This window comes from Pinus tabuliformis, chromosome J, assembly GCF_031772625.1.
Source record: "Pinus tabuliformis cultivar Carrire ecotype Pingquan chromosome J, CPIR1, whole genome shotgun sequence".
Lineage (NCBI taxonomy): Eukaryota > Viridiplantae > Streptophyta > Pinopsida > Pinales > Pinaceae > Pinus > Pinus tabuliformis.
In genome coordinates, this window is record NC_142295.1 from 1,581,451,687 (window position 1) to 1,581,472,716 (window position 21,030).

General features: G+C 39.9%; 1 protein-coding gene across 2 annotated transcripts in view; it reads right to left on the minus strand.

Moving 5' to 3' along the window:
• Positions 1-8,832: 8,832 nt before the first annotated feature.
• HCF136 (photosystem II stability/assembly factor, chloroplast (HCF136)) overlaps positions 8,833-21,030 on the minus strand; it is a 354,415-nt gene continuing 342,217 nt past the window's right edge. The window contains exon 8 of one of the 2 annotated variants that reach the window (XM_089379786.1): positions 8,833-8,923. In XM_089379786.1, coding sequence (XP_089235912.1) covers positions 8,848-8,923 — 76 coding nt within the window. In that variant the 3' untranslated portion in view covers positions 8,833-8,847. Of the gene's footprint in view, positions 8,924-10,866; positions 11,165-21,030 lie in introns of those variants that run through there. The other variant, XM_089379787.1, reaches the window with a different exon arrangement.

Below are 21,030 nucleotides of genomic sequence, written 5' to 3' on the forward strand. Positions count from 1 at the left end.
CGAAAACCAAAACAAACTATAGGACTGACTTGCAACATACCTGTGTGATTGATCGTGAAGGTTGTGCAATTTCTACTGGGAGGTCAGGACACTGACTCCCGAAACTGTGCAAGGCGTAGTCTAGGTAGTCGAGAGGCTGACTCACTGTTGGAACTGCACAATGCACAGTCCAGCCTGGCTTGTTGAGGACTGAAACTGCGCAATGTGCAATTTCAATAAAAAGTGACATGCAACTAGCAAACTGCATTATGCAGTTTCTGGGGCCAGTAGGACACTGCCTCCAAGAATTGCGCAATGCAAGTCTAAAAGTCAGTGCTTGGCCAGGCTTGTGCAATTTCTGGAGGGAAAGCAGAGCCTTCGCTTTCGGAAATGCGCAGTGCTAGCCGGGCAAGGCACGGTCTGGGCCAAGGCAGCCCAGTCCGAGCGACGATGACTGCAAAAATGAAAATTATGAATGCATGATGAGATGAGTGCAAACACGAGTGAATGATCATACATGCAAACAACAAGTGCAGGATTCAGGAAACGGGAAAGCATGCATGTGTGTGAAGCAAGTCGCTGCAACGATGACTGTCCATGCAAAAACAGTTTCATGCATGCGACAACAGTGAGATGTTAACAAAAACTGAAACAGTGCTAGTACAAGCTAATATGCATGTAAATGACAGAAGTGCTCACTGAAATCAAGCAGAGAACACTCAAACCAAGCGAAACACAAAAAGCGACAGAAACACAGTGTAAGTCATGAACAATGGGCTTACCCCAAGACAACTGAGTTGAATGTGTCGATGACTCCTAGATGCAATGTGGGATGTCAGAGCTACAAGGTCGATGTGAGGAATGAGCTCTGCAACGTCCGGTTGATGAGTTTTGATAAAATCGAGGTTGTGACGCGCATGCCACAAATCTAGGAAAAGCGACACTTGGTGGGAGGTTTCTGAAATGATCCTTGCATGTAACCTCCAACTGCTAAAAATAGATCCTTGAATCAAGGGATGCCTTTGCATGCTGCCTTGGGAGAAGCAGTCCATGCATGAAAATCAGTTTTTCTCAGTCCCGAAGGGAACCGGTTAACTCAACTGCACATGCAACAGTCTGCTCAGCTAGAGGAAAAAATGTGCATTTCTAGGAGGGAGCTGGGCTAGCTACCCAGAAGATTTGCGCAATTTCTGGGCAGAGTAGCTGACTGCTGCCCAAGATTGCACAATTTCTGGGCTAAGCAACCCTGTTGGGAGGAATTGTACAATTTTCTCAGTGAAGCTTGACTGGCAGATTTGCGCAATTCTAGAGCCCAGCAGGCTGCCAGAAAGGATTGTGCAATTTCTAGAGGGAAGGCTGGTTCCCCTCCAGAGTTGCGCAATTCCATGAGGGAGCTACTCAGCCTGTAGTTGGACCAAGTCCGGAGAAATAGCCTGTGAGGGGATGCATCAAGCTCTCATGGACAGGCTGTCATTCTGCGAGAAAAACGCTGAAGCTTGTGTACTTGGCAAGGCAATACATGCTGCTACGAAAGGTTGCTAGGGAGGTTCCAAAACGAAGCTCGAGCAAAATTGGTTGTAACCAATACAACATGGTTATATTGTTCTTTGCTTTGATAATTACATTTCTTCATTAATACGTTAAGTTCACCCCATAACATCATAGCATTATTTAGATTGACATCATTATTCAGGAACATATGCAACAATTTAGAAAGAACAATATAATCATCATCAATGCAATGAAACATAAAGGAACAATAGAAGAAAGACATTCACAAATAGAGACACCAGGATTGGTCAGTGACCAAGGAAAAAACCACTATGGGGGAAACCCTTTCAAATTCTTCTTCTTCTTAGATAGTCATCAAATGATTCAGCAAAAGAGAGACAATGATCCATATCTTCATCTTTGTAACTAACCAACAAAAACAACTACAACATCCATAAATGAACCCAACAAAGCTTATACTCCAACATCTGATTCTAAAGTCTGTAATGAACTGTCACTATCTGTAGTTAACTACCGAACCCATCATTTAGGCCCCAGTGGCATGGAGGAGTCACTATAGCAGCGCGGTCTCATCTTAAGCCTAACATGCGAGTGACTGGGGTCAAATATGGACTATGGAAACCCTAACTCCTAGTCGCATGGATGGAGGACTTTTGTGCGAGCGACTGTAGTCGACTTCGTCCTATGTTGTGCCTACGACTGTGGCCCAAAACCCTAAAACCAAGATGTGAGCTTCATGATGGATGTCCAAATGAGGTATGTGTCACTTGTATTTATAGCCTTTCAAGTGTCCACTTTGCTTTAGGGCCGACATTGACAGATGTGCACATGTGGGCTTTTCTTTATAAGTACACTTTCCCTTATCTGTTTTGAGTGATCTTAAGGTCAATTTTGGTCCTTTCAAAAAGAGGAATTCAATGCAATCATTATCTCCATGAAGTGAGTTGTCCAAAGTGGAATTTGACCACAATTTCATATTTTAACAGGAGTTGAGGTTATGTCAACAATTTACATGTAGTTGAAGTTGTTGAAAGGCATGAGGATTCTCCATTGTATTGAGCCATAGTTGAGCGGTGAAATCTCAAGGTGCTAGTTGGCTTGGCTATGTTTTAGCCAAGAACAATAATAGATCTATTATTGGTTGGTTTTTCCCTAGTTGAGGTTTTCTAGGTAAATCATGGTATATATGATTTGAATGTGTTGTTTCTATTTGTGTTATTATTATATTTATTTCTCTCGTATTCTCTCTAAAAGAATAAGTGGTATCAAAGCTCTGGTTAGTGAGAGGGGCATGAGAAAACCCATCAGCTATAGAAAGATGATTTGTGAATGATTTATATTCAAGATAAATGTGTGGGTTTGCTTCTCATAGAGAGAGCTTGGACACCAATAGATGATGAAATTGCAAAGGTCATGTGTGCTCTTGTGGACACAACTGTACTTAGTGGTGAGCAAAGCATGAAAGTGATGGTTGTTCGTTCACATGGAATTGTTCCCATCGACGAAGTGTCCCCAAAAATGGACTTTGTTGCACACACTAGCAAGGTTGGTTGAAGCAATGGATCGTTACACAAACCAACATAACTAGTTGAGCAATGGTTTGATGAGGAGCATGATGTGGGTACATGGGATTGGTGCGATCCCATTCATTGTTTTTTGGTGCAAGCAATGATAAGGGATTCATGACCAAGTCCCCAAAGCCACGGAGTTGTATTGAAGCCATGAGGAGAGATCAAAGTCGAGAGAAGGTTGATGGATTTTGATCGAGAGATGTGCATGCCGATGGAGCAACAACTGAGAAATTATTTTTAAAAGTCTAAATTAGATTATGGGGTCGTGTTGGAGGCGTGCACGTAGGCTTGGACTAAAATGCCTTGTTGGAGATGTCAATAAAAGAGTTTTGCAACAAGTTGTTACTAGTTCGAGTTAAGGGCAAGGAAAAGTCATTGCTCATGATGCCTCTGAGTGGTGGCAGCATTCAATGTAGTCGAAATTTGAGACTCAAAAGACAAAAAATAAAAAGGCCAAAGAGAACAAAAACTCAAATAATATGGACATATGGTGAGTTTTTATCATTCAAATATAGAGCAATCGGGGAAAACAAAATTTGCCAGCCCAGCAACATTTCAGGGGTTTGAGAATAAAATGCAACTGTCGGTGAAGGAATAAGCACAAAGTGTCATATATTTTTTGAAAATAAAAATGGAGAATCAACATCAACATTGTGAGACTGCATGTATATAAATAAGCAAAGCTAGAGATAAATATGAAGGAAAATTCACCACAAAAACCCTTTCAGTCGCTTGGATAATTGAAGAAGGCAAATGCAAGTCAATGCAATCCAACAAAGCGCATACAAACCACTTGATGTGTAAAACTAGCGTCTTCAGTGCAACGTCCAATGAATGAGAGAGGCATTGTACATTGATCAAAGGGTGAGAACTTCTATTTTTCAAAAAAAAAGAATTGTATGAAGGTCGTAAGAGATTTATTTTTGTTATTTAAGAAATAATGGAAAATGGGGTTTGGTGCTATCGGGACACATGTGGTAATATGATGAAGTGTGTTGAGCTAGGACAACATGTGAAATTCTCAAATACCCTGACATTGGCTAGGTAGGGCCTGGAGGTGAGTGGTGGTTGGCTCACTTGGCAGGTTTCGCTAGATGCGGTCAAGAAAAACCCACAATCAAGTTTAAAAGGGGGATTGTTAGATAAACTTGACTTTGTGGTGGAATTGACGTTGTGTCAACAATTTTGGTTAACAATTGTAGTTTTTGGTGTCTGGTATTAGTGATTCGTGGTATTAAGTTCATGGTATTACATGTAGTTGATGTCGTTTAAAGGCTTGAGGATGTTCCATTGTATTGAGCCATGGTTGAGCGGCGAAAGCTCAGGATGTTGGCCTATGTTATAGCCAAAAACAATAATAGATCTATTATTGGTTGGTTTTTCCCGAGTTGTGGTTTTCCGGGGAAATCATGGTTTATATGATTTGAATGTGTTGTTGCTACGTGTGTTATTATTATATTTATTTCTCTTGTATTCTCTCTGAAAGAAGGGGCACAAATTTTTGAGGGAGTTTTGTACCATACAATAGTTGTTTGCTTGCATTTCATGGCAGTTTTGGTGCTAATTTAGTGGTTGTACAGTCTGTACAAGCTATACTATTTGGATAGCAGAGGAAATGCACTTCAAGCAAGGCCGTTCAACTAATTTGGGCACTGTTTTGTGGCTCAAAAACCGAGATAAGTCCATAATTCCATTGCTGGATTAATTCTCCTATGTAAACTTTGATTACTGAAGCATAATAATAAAATCCTCCCTCTCCCAAACTTGTTTTCCCTCTAGGGTTTTTCTAGGGACTTTTGTCCCAAAAATTCTAAGTACTATTTTCATGGTTTGCTCATGGTTCGCTGAGTTATTTGCTGATTTATAAGTTCAGAATTTGTCATCTGTGTTGTTGTTTATAAAAATCAGAATTGAGTTTGTTGAGTCAATGTTAATTTCTGAGTGTAATTCTTCTTGAAATTGCGACCCAAGTGTCGACAAAGTGTTTGACAAAAGTTGTACAAGAGAAACTTGAATTGTAGTGAATTTTCAGAGTGGTTTTCTTACAACTCATTCACATCAACCACCCATGAGTGAGAAGAGTCAACTCCTCCACCTGTTGCCACTGATCTCAGGTCAAATGTAAGATACGATTCAGAACCGAGTTCATAGGGGAATTGCTAAATAGAAATGGTTGTTGATGGGCTAGCTGAGGAACTCTAGTTTTGCGAGGTTAAGTCTTGGCTACAGGATCGAACTGCGATATTATTATATTCCTCTTTGAGTTGATGACCCAGTCTAATGAAAATTTAACTGCATAATTTTCTGACGATGCTTGCAAAATCTTCTTTTCAACAAACAATGCAATACCCATAGCATCATTGATTTTCATATCTGTTGACATGGAAATTTCAACTTGGACTAGGACCTAGACTTGCAAGAAACAACATGTTACATGTCCCAATATAATTGTCTCAAAAAAATTGCAAGATAGAACATGATGGACTGTTCTCTCAGTTTCTAGTTGTTGTGCAGAGTTAAAAGTTTATTATTTTGGTTTTTCTCTCCTTGAAAGCTGTTTCTTGGATCTTCTCTAGCAGGACAATCTTGTAATTTTGCTGGATCAATATGTATGAATATTTCTGCTACTTCACAGCAATGCTGATGAAGTTGATGCCAAACATTTTCACCAATGTTGTGAGATGCACTAACACTTAAAAATGGGTCCACGTTCTTTTGTCACTTCAATAAATGCCTCTGTATTTGATGCTTGCTGCAGAAGATAATCTAATAGATTGGGCTTTCAAGGACGACCTGTCACGGTGTGTACCCAGAATACTAATATGATTCAGCATCGCTTTTCGATGTAACACTATAGGTCCTCATGGATAGCAGGTTCACTTCCCAAGATGGAAAATTCTAACACCTTCTTCAACCTGAGTGCAAATGTTATGTAAAAATTTAGTTAGTTTTAGGTTTATTATTTAATTTTAGGTTTAATTAGATGAAAGGGCACGATCATAAGATCATGATTTTTCCCAAAGGGTGCCCATGGCGGTATATAAGTCAGGAACCCCATTGTAAACAATCATCATTTGCCAATTCATCTTTTTAATAAAATATTTATACATATATTTCTGTTTATCAAGAAGTTTCCACTTCATTTGTATCACAGCGAACGATCTTCTCGCCTGGCACTCACCAGTGTTCATTGCCGCTGCGCCATCCGTCATATCCCTGTTCTGCTACCACCTTATCCACCTACGCTATCCATAATTTCGGCCCCAAGTGGGCTTGCCGCTCCACGGCCCTGTCTGGGCATTCCAATCATTGGCCGCTGCCTCCGTCAGCATCCACTCATCGGTAGCTGCCACCGCCGCAGTCTTCTGCATACCTGTCCCCATCTTCCTCTACACACACCATCACCCCATCCATTTTGTTGTTGCCATCCGACTGCCAGCTTCGTTCCGCCCTATCCGCGTCCATATACACTGTCGTGCCGCTGCCGTGGATCCGGGTGTGCTTGCTGCACCGCGTCCATCAGCGATCTGCTGCTTCCAGCTACCGGTTATTCATCCGTCCGCAACACTTTGTCGCCTATACACTGTCCTCTGCGCATACAACCCCGTTCAGCCCCAGCACTTCGGTGATATTTGCTTAAGTTCTTTTTTTTTCAAACGGTCAACGGGAGTTGACCCCCATCTGCAGACGTGACGGTAGACATATAAAATTATATATAACGTTAAATATATATATATATATATATATATATATATATATATATATACATTTATTTATATATATAACGTGAAATATATAATATATATAACATATATACATAATTATAGTATATATTATATATTATATATATAATTTAATTAGTTAAATTTATTTTAATTAATTAAAAAAGAAAAAAACACTTATATAATATAGTTAAATTAATTAATTTAATTTAATTTAATTTAATTAGTTTAAAAAAAAATTAAGCTGGCAGATAAATACACACCCCCACAAACTCGCTCAATGTCGACAATGACAATGGCGGATTTCCAAAAAAAAATATTGGACGCAGAGCATAAGATACATAGCAACCACGATGAAGTCAGTAAAAAAAAAATATTGGACGCAGAGCATAAGATACATAGCAACCACGATGAGGTCAGTAAAAGATTAGATGAATTCCAGATCAAGCTTGAGAGGCAGGCTGACGATATCAAAAATCAGGCTGACAAAATCAAAAATCTTCATGATACGACAAATCGAATAGAAATAAAGATGGAAAACCAACATGTCCAAACAGAACTAAAAATCAAAGAGGCCTTAACAATGCTGAAACTTCTATGTAAAAAAGCAAATTGTACACCCGCACAACTACTAAAAGAAAATGAAGAGAATCAAGAGCACATCTCATCAGATTCAACAAAGTCAACAGACTCTCATGAAAAAGTTGAATCCTCAAAAAATTTAGCGACACCCCACCAAGAAGTGAGTAACGCAACCCTTACAAACAAGCAACTCTGGGATACCTTTACCAATCAACACCCCTTTTTCGCTCAACCATTAGCAACATACCAGCGAAAGGCAAAAGTCGAGATGCCTAAATTCGATGGAAACGAAAAAAACAATGTTGTATGGATAAATAAAGCAAAAGAATACTTTGAGATATATGACATCAAAGACGATGACGAAAAGCTCAGGCACGCATCCATGAAAATGGAAGGAGAAGCATATAATTGGTATATGTGGTGGGAAAAAACAACACACGTCATTAGCTGGAGAAAATTTAAAGATGCATTTTTTAAAAGATTCCAAAGTGTAAAGGAAGAAGAGTTCTTTTCAAAACTCATCAAGTTACGACAAAAAGGAAGTGTGGACGAATACACTCAAGAATGGAAAAACTTAGTAACACAAGTACCTAAGTTATCAGAATCTCGTCTAATTCAATCATACATCTCGGGACTCAAAACCCATATACAAGTAGAACTTGAAATGCATGACATTACATCAATAGAAGTAGCAAGACGAAAAGCAAAAACAACCGAAAAGAAATTTGAACCAATATTTTGGTCAAAAGTGGAAAAAACATATTCAAGACGAAGAATACCCCAATATGTGGACTCAAATAATACAAGATATGTTCCACCACATCGTCGTGAAGATGAAAAATCTAATGTGGAAATGCAAAGGATAAAAGAGGGTAAATGCAAACACTGGTGAGAAGTGGGACCCCAAACATAGGTGTGCTAAAGGAAAAGAACCAAAGAACCTATATAATTGTAAAGCAACCAATGAATCAAACAGTGAAGATTCTGACATAGAAGGAACAAAAGATGCCCCAGAATTCTCACCAGAATTAGATGACGGAAGTATTCCACAAGTGTCATTATCAGCTATGACAGGTATATCACAACCTCAGACTTCAAAGTTAAAAAGACACATAAATAAGAACAACGTGGTGGTTCTCATCGACTCTAGTAGCACACACAATTTTTTAGATGCAACCATGGCAAAGAGACTCAATATTTTTTCATTTCCCTTACCAAACATGAAAGTGATGGTAGCTAACGGTAAGAAGATTGAAAAGGTGGGGAAATGCCATAAGGTTAAATTGCATATTCAAGACTTCAGTTTAGAGTCTCCGTTTTTCACAGTACCATTAGGAGTAGATGTAGTCTTAGGTATCCAGTGGTTACGAACTTTAGGTACTTATGCTGCCAACCACCAAGTACAATTTATAAAATTCAAATGGGGAGGTCAGAAGTACAAATTACACGGATTCCAAGCACTAGAGAATCAAATTGTATCATCATCTTAGATGATGAAGATGAGTCAAAAAGGAGCACCCGCTTATGTAGTACAATGTCACTAGGTAGAAATGTTCCCTGCAAATATGACCAGTGAAGAGTCATTAGAGATACAAGATCTAATTAGGAAGCATGAAAAAGTATTTCAAGACCTACTTATGAAGATGTCACCCAATAGGGAAATTGAGCATACAATAGAAGTCAAGGCAAGATCAGACCCCATCAACATCAAGCCATACTGATATCCACAACACCAAAAAATGGAAATTGTGAGATTAATCCAAGACCTTTTAAAGTGTGGGACTTTGATCATCTTGGAATATTTGATCAAGTGGAAGAACTTACCCGAAGAAGACGCTTCTTGGGAGAATGAAACGTTTTTTCAACAACATCCGTCGTTACGTATGCTTTGAGGACAAAGCATTCTTTTGAGAGGAAGGTAATGTTATGTAAAAATTTAGTTAGTTTTAGGTTTATTATTTGATTTTAGGTTTAATTAGACAAAAGGGCACGATCATAAGATCATGCCCTTTTCCAAAGGGTGCCCATGGCAGTGTATAAGCCAAGAACCCCATTGTAAACAATCATCATCTGTCAATTCATCTTTTTAATAAAATATTTATACATATATTTCTATTTATCAAGAAGTTTCCACTTCAGCAAACCAAAAAAACCGTAGCAGTCCTACCGAAAAATTCACTATAGGTACGCTTGTTAGAAGAGGGATAACAATGCCCCGTATTGTGTTTATAATTGTATACATAATTGAGAATGAAATGAAACGTTGGCTTGTCATTCACACGATATTTGTTTTGCTTGAGCATCTATGTTAAATATTCTTGTATTGTGTCTAAATTCTGACAGCCAATGCTTCTACCATAGAAGCTTAGTCCTCGTAATTAAGTGTCCCTTCCTTATATTAGAAAACTCTCTAACAATTATTTATAATTACTTCAAACTAAGAAAAACAATATATACTATAAGCTCCAAATATATACTATGGGGCAAAAAATTAAATGAAAGAGAATTTTAATAGAATGAATGTATTATGTAATACCAAGTGAAAGCGAAGATTGAAAACCCTGTTGATAGCAGACCATCTTTTTTTTTTTGAATTTTACAACAGATTACACATAAATTATCCTTGTTCATGGCACATGGAATGTTTGAAGTCTTATTTTTCTTATAAATGTAGAAATCCTAGTGAATTTATTCAAGGTGAGAATTATATATATTTAAAGAAAAACAAATTAAGTTAAAGTTTTGAAAGTTTTTTGGTGGTTCTCAAGTAAATTAGTTTTCCCTGACCCAAGGAGTTAGCTCAACTTGTTATTGTCAATGTTTTTGGGCATTCGTGGAAAGTTTGAAGTCTTATTTTTCTTATAAATGTAGAAATCCTAGTGAATTTATTCAAGGTGAGAATTATATACATTTAAAGAAAAACAAATTAAGTTAAAGTTTTGAAAGTTTTCTCGTGGTTCTCAAGTAAATTAGTTTGCCCTGACCCAAGGAGTTAGCTCAACTTGTTATTGTCAATGTTTTTGGGCATTTGCCTAGTTTTCTGCTAATAGGTTCTCAGTTTGAATCCCCTGGGTGAGGCTCGCTACTCTACATTGATGAGTTTACTATAATGAATTTTCTAAGAATGACGAGTTTACAATAATGAATTTCTAAGAATGTCATTCCCAAATTTGGGGAAGGATCCCTTAAATTTTCCCATGTGGTTTCCTTGGAAAAAAAATATAGTTTACCTTGTAAATTTTTTATTGTATTCCTTTTTATTTGGTTAAAAAAGGGGCTAAATTAGATGAAAATATAGCCCACCGAAGATTATCATTATGACTTTTATTTTTGAAAAAACCAATAACAAGTCACTCTTCACCCTTTATTTTCTATATTTTTAAGTTTTGATATGTCTATCATGCACAATTCACTGTTTATGAAACTACATCATTACGTATGGAACGTATCTACTGATATGTACTTGTGAAATATTCTTTTCCTGAAGCATGACCTCATGATTGCTTACCAAAGAATGGCCAATTTTTATGGCTAAAATTATTGAGCAAATCTAAATAATCTCATTTAGGAATGCTTCCATGCAATATATTTTTCATAAAAAGAAAGTCATCGGTACTACAAAACGGAGTCCTCCACTGCATGCCATTGATTACAGTGACTTATACATGCCGACAAAGCTAAGAAATCTTCTTCCTCCAAAGAATTATAATCTAAGATGAATATATAGTTAATTATCCCAAATACCGAAGAAGAATCCCATCATTTCCCAACACGAAGCCCTTCTTTTCATCAATAAACCTGAAAAATGTCCAAACCAACAAAAGTAAGAAGCGCAAATAAGAGGAAAACATGCATCAAAGCTGAATAGTTTACACTCTTTCAAAAGGCCACTCTTTTCACCTTTGTTAAATCCAATGTGCCAAGAGAGCCTATATAAGTTCTCTACTCCTTAGGGTGTATTAGGTTTTCTCTATTCTCTTCTCTTCTTAGCTAAGCTTGACATGGCTCAAGGGGTTATAGGTACACAATACAGTTCTTTAAAATTTCAACCATTGGATCAAGAGGGTGAGTTTGTGTATATAAAAGAGAGAGCACAAATATAAAACACAAAAAAACTGTTGAAAAAACTTTTATAAATTAGCATGTGAACACGAACAACTGAATAAAGTAGAAGAAGAATTAGGTAGCATAATAAAACTGAACATCATATATTCGGTACACCATCAACTTTATAGGCCAGGGGAACCAATCGAGAAACCAAGGCTTGTGGCAATTTAAGTAGATGTTTAGAAGTTTGGAACTCAAGATTAACAAGCATGCAAATCAAATCCCTAGGAATCATATCCCTATCTTTTACCTTCTTCGGAAGCATCATATAATGCTTCATTGATTGAATAAAATTACATGTAGTGCAACTACTCTTCACGGTCAAATAGTTTCATGCTTGTGAAAGAACATAACTAATGAATGGTTGTAGCACCTCAATAATTGTGGTATGAATTAGTCCACCAATGCGCAAGTGTTAGTATCCTCCTATCATCAGCTATAGTGACATCTAAATGTCAAAGGCAACTTGTTCAGTGCAGATAAATATAATGAATGGTTGTAGCACCTCAATAATTGTGGTATGAATTAGTCCACCAACGCGCAAGTGTTAGTATCCTCCTATCATCAGCTATAGTGACATCTAAATGTCAAAGGCATCTTGTTCAGTGCAGATAAATATTATATCAAATGAGTTTAGGTAAATTTTTGGTGCTTCCCATGCCTTTTGTTGATGGTTGGCTTCACTTCAACGGTGATCTAAAAGATAAGCTTGTTATAAACTTAATAATCTCATTCCAAAATAGTATCCAAGCAACAGATGACACAGAGTTCAATAAATATAATAATGTCTACACAATATAATCAAATTTATAACTTCACAAACATCTTAATTATTGATGAGCGCCAACCTACAATGTGCATTGTCAAACATTAATTTTCCCAATGCCTAATAATGATGTATCAAGTTTCAACTTTGAATGGTCCAAACCCTCTCAACTATAGCATCCCCAATTCATAATTGAACCCCTATTATGAACATAAATATATGAATAAATAATAATAAAAATAATGAAAGGACATGTATGTTAGTTGGGATGTGACTATTCATGAAAGGGCTTCCCACCTAGTATTGAAATGGGGCTTGTTACCCACCAAAGTGGGTGACCCTATAGGAGAAACATTTTCCCCCATTCTTCACATCCAGTCGGCCAGCCATGTAGCCCCTGACAGCCACCACTCGCTGATGACATCCCATTTTATCTCGGCCACCTACATCAATCATATACCTTCTCACCCATCCGACAAGAGCACATGGACGAAGGCGGGTTTTTGATCAAAGGCTACTTTATTCATTTTACAATCAGGTGCTTATGATTATTTGTTGTTGGGCTTTTGCTATGGATTATGGGTTGACTTGGAAGAAATAGAGGCTTTGACCATAATCTTGTTCCCTCACCTTAAATGGGGGGTTAATCTTCGATCCTAGTCCAATGAGACCTTCCCTAATGGCCCAATGGGTATAGTGTTGATTTGGGGTAGCATCAGATGTGCTCTAGCCACGAAATTTGGTGGAGAGGTTGGGGCACATGAGATCTCCAATACCCAGAAAGGGTTTGGGCAGATTCTAAGCAGATCAGGGGATATTAAAATAATTAATATTTTTAATGAAGTCCCTAAGTCTAAACTTAGGGAAAATAAAATATTATTGTGTATTAATATGAATTTGTGTTAGAGTGGTCCAAAAGACATGGATCAAGCCAGATCTAATCTTAGCCATTGATTATGGACTTAATCTTGGCCGTTGAGATGTCAACAGAAAAAGTATAAGAGGAGGCTTGAGGGTCAGTTGGAGAATACACCACAGTGATCAGTCATTCTATTCTCTAGAGTGAGCTTTGCTAAGAGAGATAGAATTAGTGATCAGAAGATGCAGCTGAGGGGCATTTGAGTACAGAGAGATAGAGAGGCAGAGATAGTGTCGGGAGAGCAGCGCAGTAGCCAAGGAGAGTGACGCAAAGCTAGCCAAGGCTCACGTAGGGCCACACAGAGGCAGTCGGGAGTTGCGCAGAGCCTCAGAGAGGCCAGCGTTGCTGACGCAGAGGGCTAGAGGGCTGACGCAGAGCCTCCCAAGGTTGATGCAAACCCATGCGGGGTGACACAAGGCCAACATGAGGCAGAGAGGGGATGACGCAGTCCAGAGAGACGCTGACACTATGGTTTTTGGGGCAGATTGGTGTTGAGTAGTTGCTGGAAGGATTATTCGAGGTTTCAGCCAGGAGATTTGTCAGAAATTGAGAGGTATTACTACAGAGGAAATTCTTTGTTGGGTAGGCCAGTGTCGGCACCCAGATTGTACTCTGATATTGCTTAATAAAAAAACCCTCAGATCGCTGCACCGGTTTTCCCGCATTGGGTTTTTCTGGGGACATTGGTCCAAAAATAATGGTGTCATGTGGTGTCTTTGTTCTTGTTTCTTTAAGTTGTTGATCTGTAATATGTTGAGCATGCACTGGTGTTAATTTTCAGTATTTACTTTGTAAATAACTTGTTAAAGAATAATAACAAGTAGGTAGGAATAAATCAAAAAAAGTGCATGAAGGGTTTCTAAACTAAGTAAACTTAGAAACTTCAACATGGTATCAAAGTGTGATTGCAGATCACCGGAGGACTAAAAGACCTCAGCCGAGCGGAGCAATAACAGTAGAAAACAGTTGTCCCAAGGTGACAAAAGTTGTTTCTAACAGCATAGAAGCCAAGAAATGTGATGTAGAGCCAGCCATAGCCACGCAGAAGAAGCCGGGAGCTGTGCAGAGCCTCAAAGAGGCCAGCGTTGTTGACACAAAGGGCCAGAGGGTTGATGCAGGGCATCCCAGAGCTGACGTAGACCCATCTGGGGTGACGCAGAGCCAACGTGAGGCAAAGAGGCGTTGACGCAATTCACAAAGAGGCAGTTGATCTAGGTGGCTCCAGAGACACACATAGGACAAAGAGGGCTTATGAATGCTTGAAAATCAAAGTGATCAGAATGATTTCGAACCAGGACCAGAGCGTAGATCTCGTCATCCTAATTGCGGCGGTGAGAATGGTTTGTCAATCCGAGCTCGTATGGGGGAGAACGAGCCAGTCAAAGTTCTGGTCAAAGTTGGGCTATGGGCCAGGTTTAAGTGTCCTACAATTTGACCGACCCCGAGCATGAAACCTAGCTTCCGAAATCGGTCGAAATTGTGGCCTCGTTAATTTGCCCAATATCCCTTATTTTCTTAAGGTTGGAAACCTCCTCTATATATATATATATATATATATATATATATATTATGGTGGCAGGCCACCACCCCCGCCACCCCCAAAAACTATTACACAAAAAAAAAAAAAGAATTTTAATAAGGCCAACGGGCCATGACCCCCGTTGGCCTAACCCCAAACCATAACCAAAAATAGGCATTAATATTAAATGGGACGGCGGCCATGACCCCGCCGGACCCTCGTCCCAACTCTGTTAAACATAACACATTAATGGGGTGGGCATGGGCCACCTCCGGTGGACCCGGCCCACACCCCCACACTTAACACAATGCCATGCCATATATAGTGCGGGGCCGGCAGGGATTGAACCCGCCCGACCCACGTGGGCCAGCCCCATAAATGAACCATGTACAACCAAAACAAATGCGCCATAACTTAATACAACGCCATCCAAACAAAGCTACGAGAGTTAAGGGGCAGGCTACCCAATGCGGACCCGACCCCCCTAAAAAAAATATGTATGTGGTTTTTAAAAACGATAAGAATATTAATATGGAGGGATCAGGGTTTGACCACCCAACCTCCTCCTTGCAATTTACCTCCTTATACCAATCCACCTAAACGATTTCATGGGTTAATCCGCCCGGGATTTACATATAAACCTTCATTTGCACAGTGCACCCAAGCATGGAGGAACCAGGAGCGGGCATGGATTTCGACGCAGAGGAGGCAGAATATTCTTTGATGCCCAAAGATTCTCTAGGGAGGTAAAAATTATTTTTGTCAGAACATAGTCAAGTTTATAGTCGTTTTTCACAGTTTTCTGCAGGGATCGCAATGGCGAGGTCAGATTCGCCCTTTGAGTTGCAGATTTCCAGTCCACCCATGGAGTAAAATCTTTGAGGAATCTAAAAGATTCCTTGAGCCCCAGATTCTCAATTTCTCAGAATTCTGAAATTTGACAGTCGATTTTGCACTATTCGACGCCACAAATTTGACGGTGCGTTCAGATTTTTCATTCGCTCATTTAATTTTCTAGCCACTTTTCTAAGTGGAATGCAGGTGTCAGCATCTATGGGCGAGTAGCCATTTCCATGCAATTGATGCCGTGAGATCGATGGCACGAACAACTTCAGCAGTTTGACATCCACTTCTTCATATGGCCCTTGGTTGTGAGGTATATGCAGTGTGTACATGTACTTCTTTTGCCATGCATTGTGCTGCACAAATCCCTGTTTGATGTTTGATGAGGGATCTTGTTTATTACTTGTTTTCATGATTCCTGCTTGATGTGATGCAGAATCGTCTATGTGATGTACTTGTTGTCATGATTTGTCATGTTATGTTTTGAGATCCCTTTGTTGTATGTTGATGGGATACTCAGGTTGTCGTCATGTATGTTTGCATTGAGAATCGAGACCCTTTTATGCCATGCTGGCGGGATGCTCATCATGCATGAGTTTGTGTCATACTGATAAGAGTCTTTTGACTGAGAGTTCCTGTAGTGGAACATCTCTTGGAGCCACTCCTGCGTGAGGGCATTTTCCTTGTATGATAGCAACATCACCTCTATGTACATCATCACTATTGACAACACTTAATGCAGCAGCCTACACCATCTTGACACCAGGGCTCGGAGATGTAGTCCCTCTTGGACGAACTTCGTTATCAACGTCTTGTTATTTTATGTTGCTGATGATTAACATCTTCCTCTTCTTTACAACATGCAGATGTATTCACTTATGTTCTTTTAAAAATTGCAATTTAATACATCACGAAAGTAAAAGGTCTTGGAAGGGTCCTTCATCACACCCAGACCTAGATCAAGTAGTATCAGAGCGGTCTTTGCGTTGATGTGAATTGCAGCATGAACAATGGAACGTGCAGTGACAGAGGATGAGAAAGCAATGTACGAGACCATGCTCAAAATTTCCAAAAGAGTGGAAATAATGTATGAAACTCTACAGAAAGAGACAAAGGAAAAGGAGCAATTGCAACTTTAGTTGCAAGCCACAGAAGAGGCCTTGGAAGAGCTGAAGCACAACAAACATAATATTCAAACAGAGAACGTTGAATTGAAGATGCGTCTACACGAAGAGAAAGAGGAAAAACAAAGTTTGCTACGACAGCTGCAAGCAAAGGATGAGGGCTTGGAAAAGCTGCAGCGTGGCCCATGAGAGGTAAAATGTGATTCTCTGAATTCATGTATGTGTCTTGATGATGATTTCGTCGTTTTTGAAAATCATAACACAGGAATTGGCTCCAAACTGTTGAAGAGAATGGGGTATGAAGGAAAAGGCTTGGACATTAATGGCTAAGGCATTGTCCACCCCATCAGAGTAGAAGAATTACCCTGTCAGGCAGGACTTGGGTATGTCAGCAAGGAAGTTGGGGAATGTGTCGAGACAGAAAGTGAACTACAAACAACAAATGATGAGAAGCCCTCATCAGTTCTTTCCAAATCGACAGAGGAGTTAAAAGATGTTGATTTCTTTTCGGTTTTATCTTCACATAGTGTGATTTCTATTGGAGATTTGGAGATCCCAATTATAGGGACAAACATGAGGCTCCTTACCAGGACGAGGCACGAGGAGGAAAAAGAACTTGGTGTTAATAACCAAGGCATAACTCAACCTTTGGAGGTTATGCAGAGACCTCAATTTGCAATATCGAGATACACTAAAGGAGAATGCTCGAAGGCGTCAGATTCGTCTGAGACATCGTCGAAAGCGTCAAGGAAAGAGAATGATGGGAACACATCCGCATCATCCCATGGCAATGGCCATCACAGGGAAAGAGCTGAGGCAAGCTCTCATCGCCATACTTGCACCAGAGACGGCAAGGAAAGGTATAATCAGTTTCGATATTCAAATGTTCATTTTGATTATAATCATGTTTTTAATGATGAACGTAAAACATGGCATCAAAAAACATGTACCTTTTGTGGATTACATAACCATACATTTTCTAAGTGTTGGAAAAGAATGGCAGCACACAAAAGGATGAGGCGTGAAAGACCCCCTCAACAACATGTAAAGAAACATGTTAAACAGATCTGGAGGAAGAAGACCTATTGCAGTCACTGCGATAGAAGTGGCCATCAAAGAGCCACTTGTTGGAGGCTCCATCCAAAACAGCGCCTTAAAGACAAAGTGTCGGTGCATGAACCAAGTGAAGCAGTTGGTCGACCAATGAATGCGCCACAAGGAGGTGACCCATTCACCTTGATAAGTGAAAAATGGTTTCTAGATATGTTAGCATCTCATGGTCGTGCTTTTGTAAATCATTTGTTGCATTTTAAAATGTAAAAGTGATGATGTGTTTTCCATCACTTGTTCGACAACAATGATGTCTGGTATTATTTTTGAGTCACATTTTAAACTCTGAAAGTGATGTTGTGTTTTCATCACTTGTCAAAGCAAAACAATAGTTTTGGCCTTATGTTTGTAAATCATGTGTTGCAGTGATGATGTGTTTTCTATCACTTGTTGAAGCAACAATGACATTTCGGCCTTGTTGTCATAGCTTGGGTATTGTGTCCATCTTGATGTAAACTTGACCACCGAGTATGTGATATAAACTCATGGCAAGTATGGGATGCTTGGGTCATTAGTTGGTCATGTAAGTTAAGCATGTAATTTGCAAAACAATGTACTTTAGGTTGCTGAGATTGCAGGTGTTGGCTCATCGCTTAAGGCACCGAAGAACAAAGGTGAAGGAGATGGAAGCGAGACCTTTCAGGACGCTTGTGATGCAATCAAGGAACAGAGAAGTTGCAGATTGTTTTTCATGCCTTTGGAGGACCAAAAGCTCCTCAGTGGGGAGGATTGATCTAGGTGGCTCCAGAGACACGCACAGGGCAAAGAGGGCTTATGGAATCTCGAAAATCAAAGTGATTAGAATGATTTCGAACTAGGACCAGAGCGTATATCTCGTCGTCCTGATCGCGGCAGTGCGAACGGTTCGTCAATCCGAGCTCGTATGAGGGAGAACGAGCTAGTCAAAGTTTTGGTCAAAGTTGGGTTGTGGGCTAGGTTTAAGTGTCCTACAATTTGACCAACCCCGAGGCATGAAACCTAGCTCCCAAAATCGGTCGAAATTGTGGCCTCGTTAATTTGCCCAATATCCCTTATTTTCTAAAGGTTGGAAAACCTCCTCTATGTTTTATAAAAAAAAAAAATTAAAAATATATATATTATGGTGGCGAGGCACCACCGCTGCCACCCCCAAAAACTATTACACAACAAAAAAAAAAGAATTTTAATAAGGCCAACGAGCCATGACCCCCACCAGCCTAACCCCAAACCGCAACCAAAAATAGGCATTAATATTAAATGGGTCGATGGCCATGACCCTGCCGGACCCTCCTCCCAACTCCGTTAAACATAACACATTAATGGGGTGGGCACGGGCCACCTCTGGTGGACCCAGCCCACACCCCCACACTTAACACAATGCCATGCCATATATAGTGTGGGGCCGGCGGGGATTGAACATGCCCAACCCACGTGGGCCAACCCCCACTGGGTGGCCCCATAAATGAACCATGTACAACCAAAACAAACGTGCCATAACTTAATACAATGCCATCCAAACAAATTTGCGGGAGTTAAGGGGCGGGCCGCCCAATGTGGACCCAACCCCCTAAAAAAATTATGCATGCAGTTTTAAAAAATGATAAGGATATTAATATGGAGGGGTCGGGGTTTGACCACCCGACCTCCTCCTTGCAATTCGCCTCCTTATATCAATCCACCTAAACGATTTCATGGGTTAATCCACTTGGGATTTACATATAAACCTTCATTTACGCAGTGCGCCCAAGCATGGAGGAACCAGGGGCGGGCATGGATTTCGAGGCAGAGGATGCAGAATATTCTTTGATGCCCAAAGATTCTCCAGGGAGGGAAAATTTATTTTTGTCGGAACATAGTCAAGTTTATAGTTGTTTTTCACAGTTTTCCGCAGGGATCACAATGCCGAGGTCAGATTCCCCCTTTGAGTTGCAAATTCCCAGTCCACCCATGGAGCAAAATCTGAGAAATCTAGGGGGAATCTAAAAGATTCTTTGAGCCCCAGATTCTCAATTTCTCAGAATTTAGAAATTTGACAGTCGATTTTGCACTATTCAACGCCACAAATCTGATAGTGCGTTCAGATTTTTCATTCACTCATTTCATTTTCCAGCCACTTTTCTAAGTGGAATGCAGGTGTCAGCATCTATGGGCAAGCAACCATTTCCATGCAATTGATGTCGTGAGATCAATGGCACGAACAACTTCAGCAGTTTGACATCCGCTTCTTCAAATGACCCTTGCTTGTGACGTATATGCAGTATGTACATGTACTTCTTTTTCCATGAATTGTGCTGCATAGATCCCTATTTGGTGTTTGATGAGATATCTTGTTTATTACTTGTTTTCATGATTCTTGCTTGATGTGACGCAGAATCGTCTATGTGATGTACTTGTTGTCATGATTTGTCATGTTATGTTTTGAGATCCCTTTGTTGTATGTTGATGGGATACTCAGGTTGTCGTCATGTATGTTTGCATTGAGATCCCTTTTATGCCATGCTGGCGGGATGCTCATCATGCATGAGTTTGTGTCATACTGATAGGAGTCTTTTGACTGAGAGTTCCTATAGTGGAACATCTCTTGGAGCCACTCCTGCATGAGGGCATTTTCCTTGTATGATAGCGACATCACCTCTATGTACATCATCACTATTGACAACACTTAATGCAGCAGCCTACACCATCTTGACACCGGGGCCCGGAGACGTAGTCCCTCCTGGACGAACTCCGTTATCAACGTCTTGTTATTTTATGTTGCTGATGATTGACATATTCCTCTTCTTTACAGTATGCAGATGTATTCACTTATGTTCTTTTAAAAACTGCAATTTAACACATCACGAAAGTAAAAGGTCTTGGAAGGGTCCTTCGTCACACCCGGACCTGGATCAACAGTTGTTGGAGTATAGAAGGCTGCAGAAATATAGCAGAGTGGAGCTGGTGAGGTACTATAGTCAAAACAGTACCTGACAAAGCAGGGCCAGAGGAGTTGTTACTGAGGGTTTCTAGCCGAGGAACTTGGATCAACAATGCAGTTGCACAAGACGATCAGAGTAGTAGGCATCTCAACAAGCAACAAAAGGATTTCCAGGAGGGAAATCATGACTCAGAAGGAGTCCAGAAGAGAAATTCTAGACGAAAAGTAGAGACTTAGAGGAGTCGAACAGAAAACTTCCAGGAGGGAAGTAGAGGAGCATCATGGCACTACACAGGGTAAGAGATCAGGATAGACTGGACGGAGCATCGAATTTCACAGTCTAGAAGGCCAGAATCTTATCAGTGCTTGATAGAAATCGT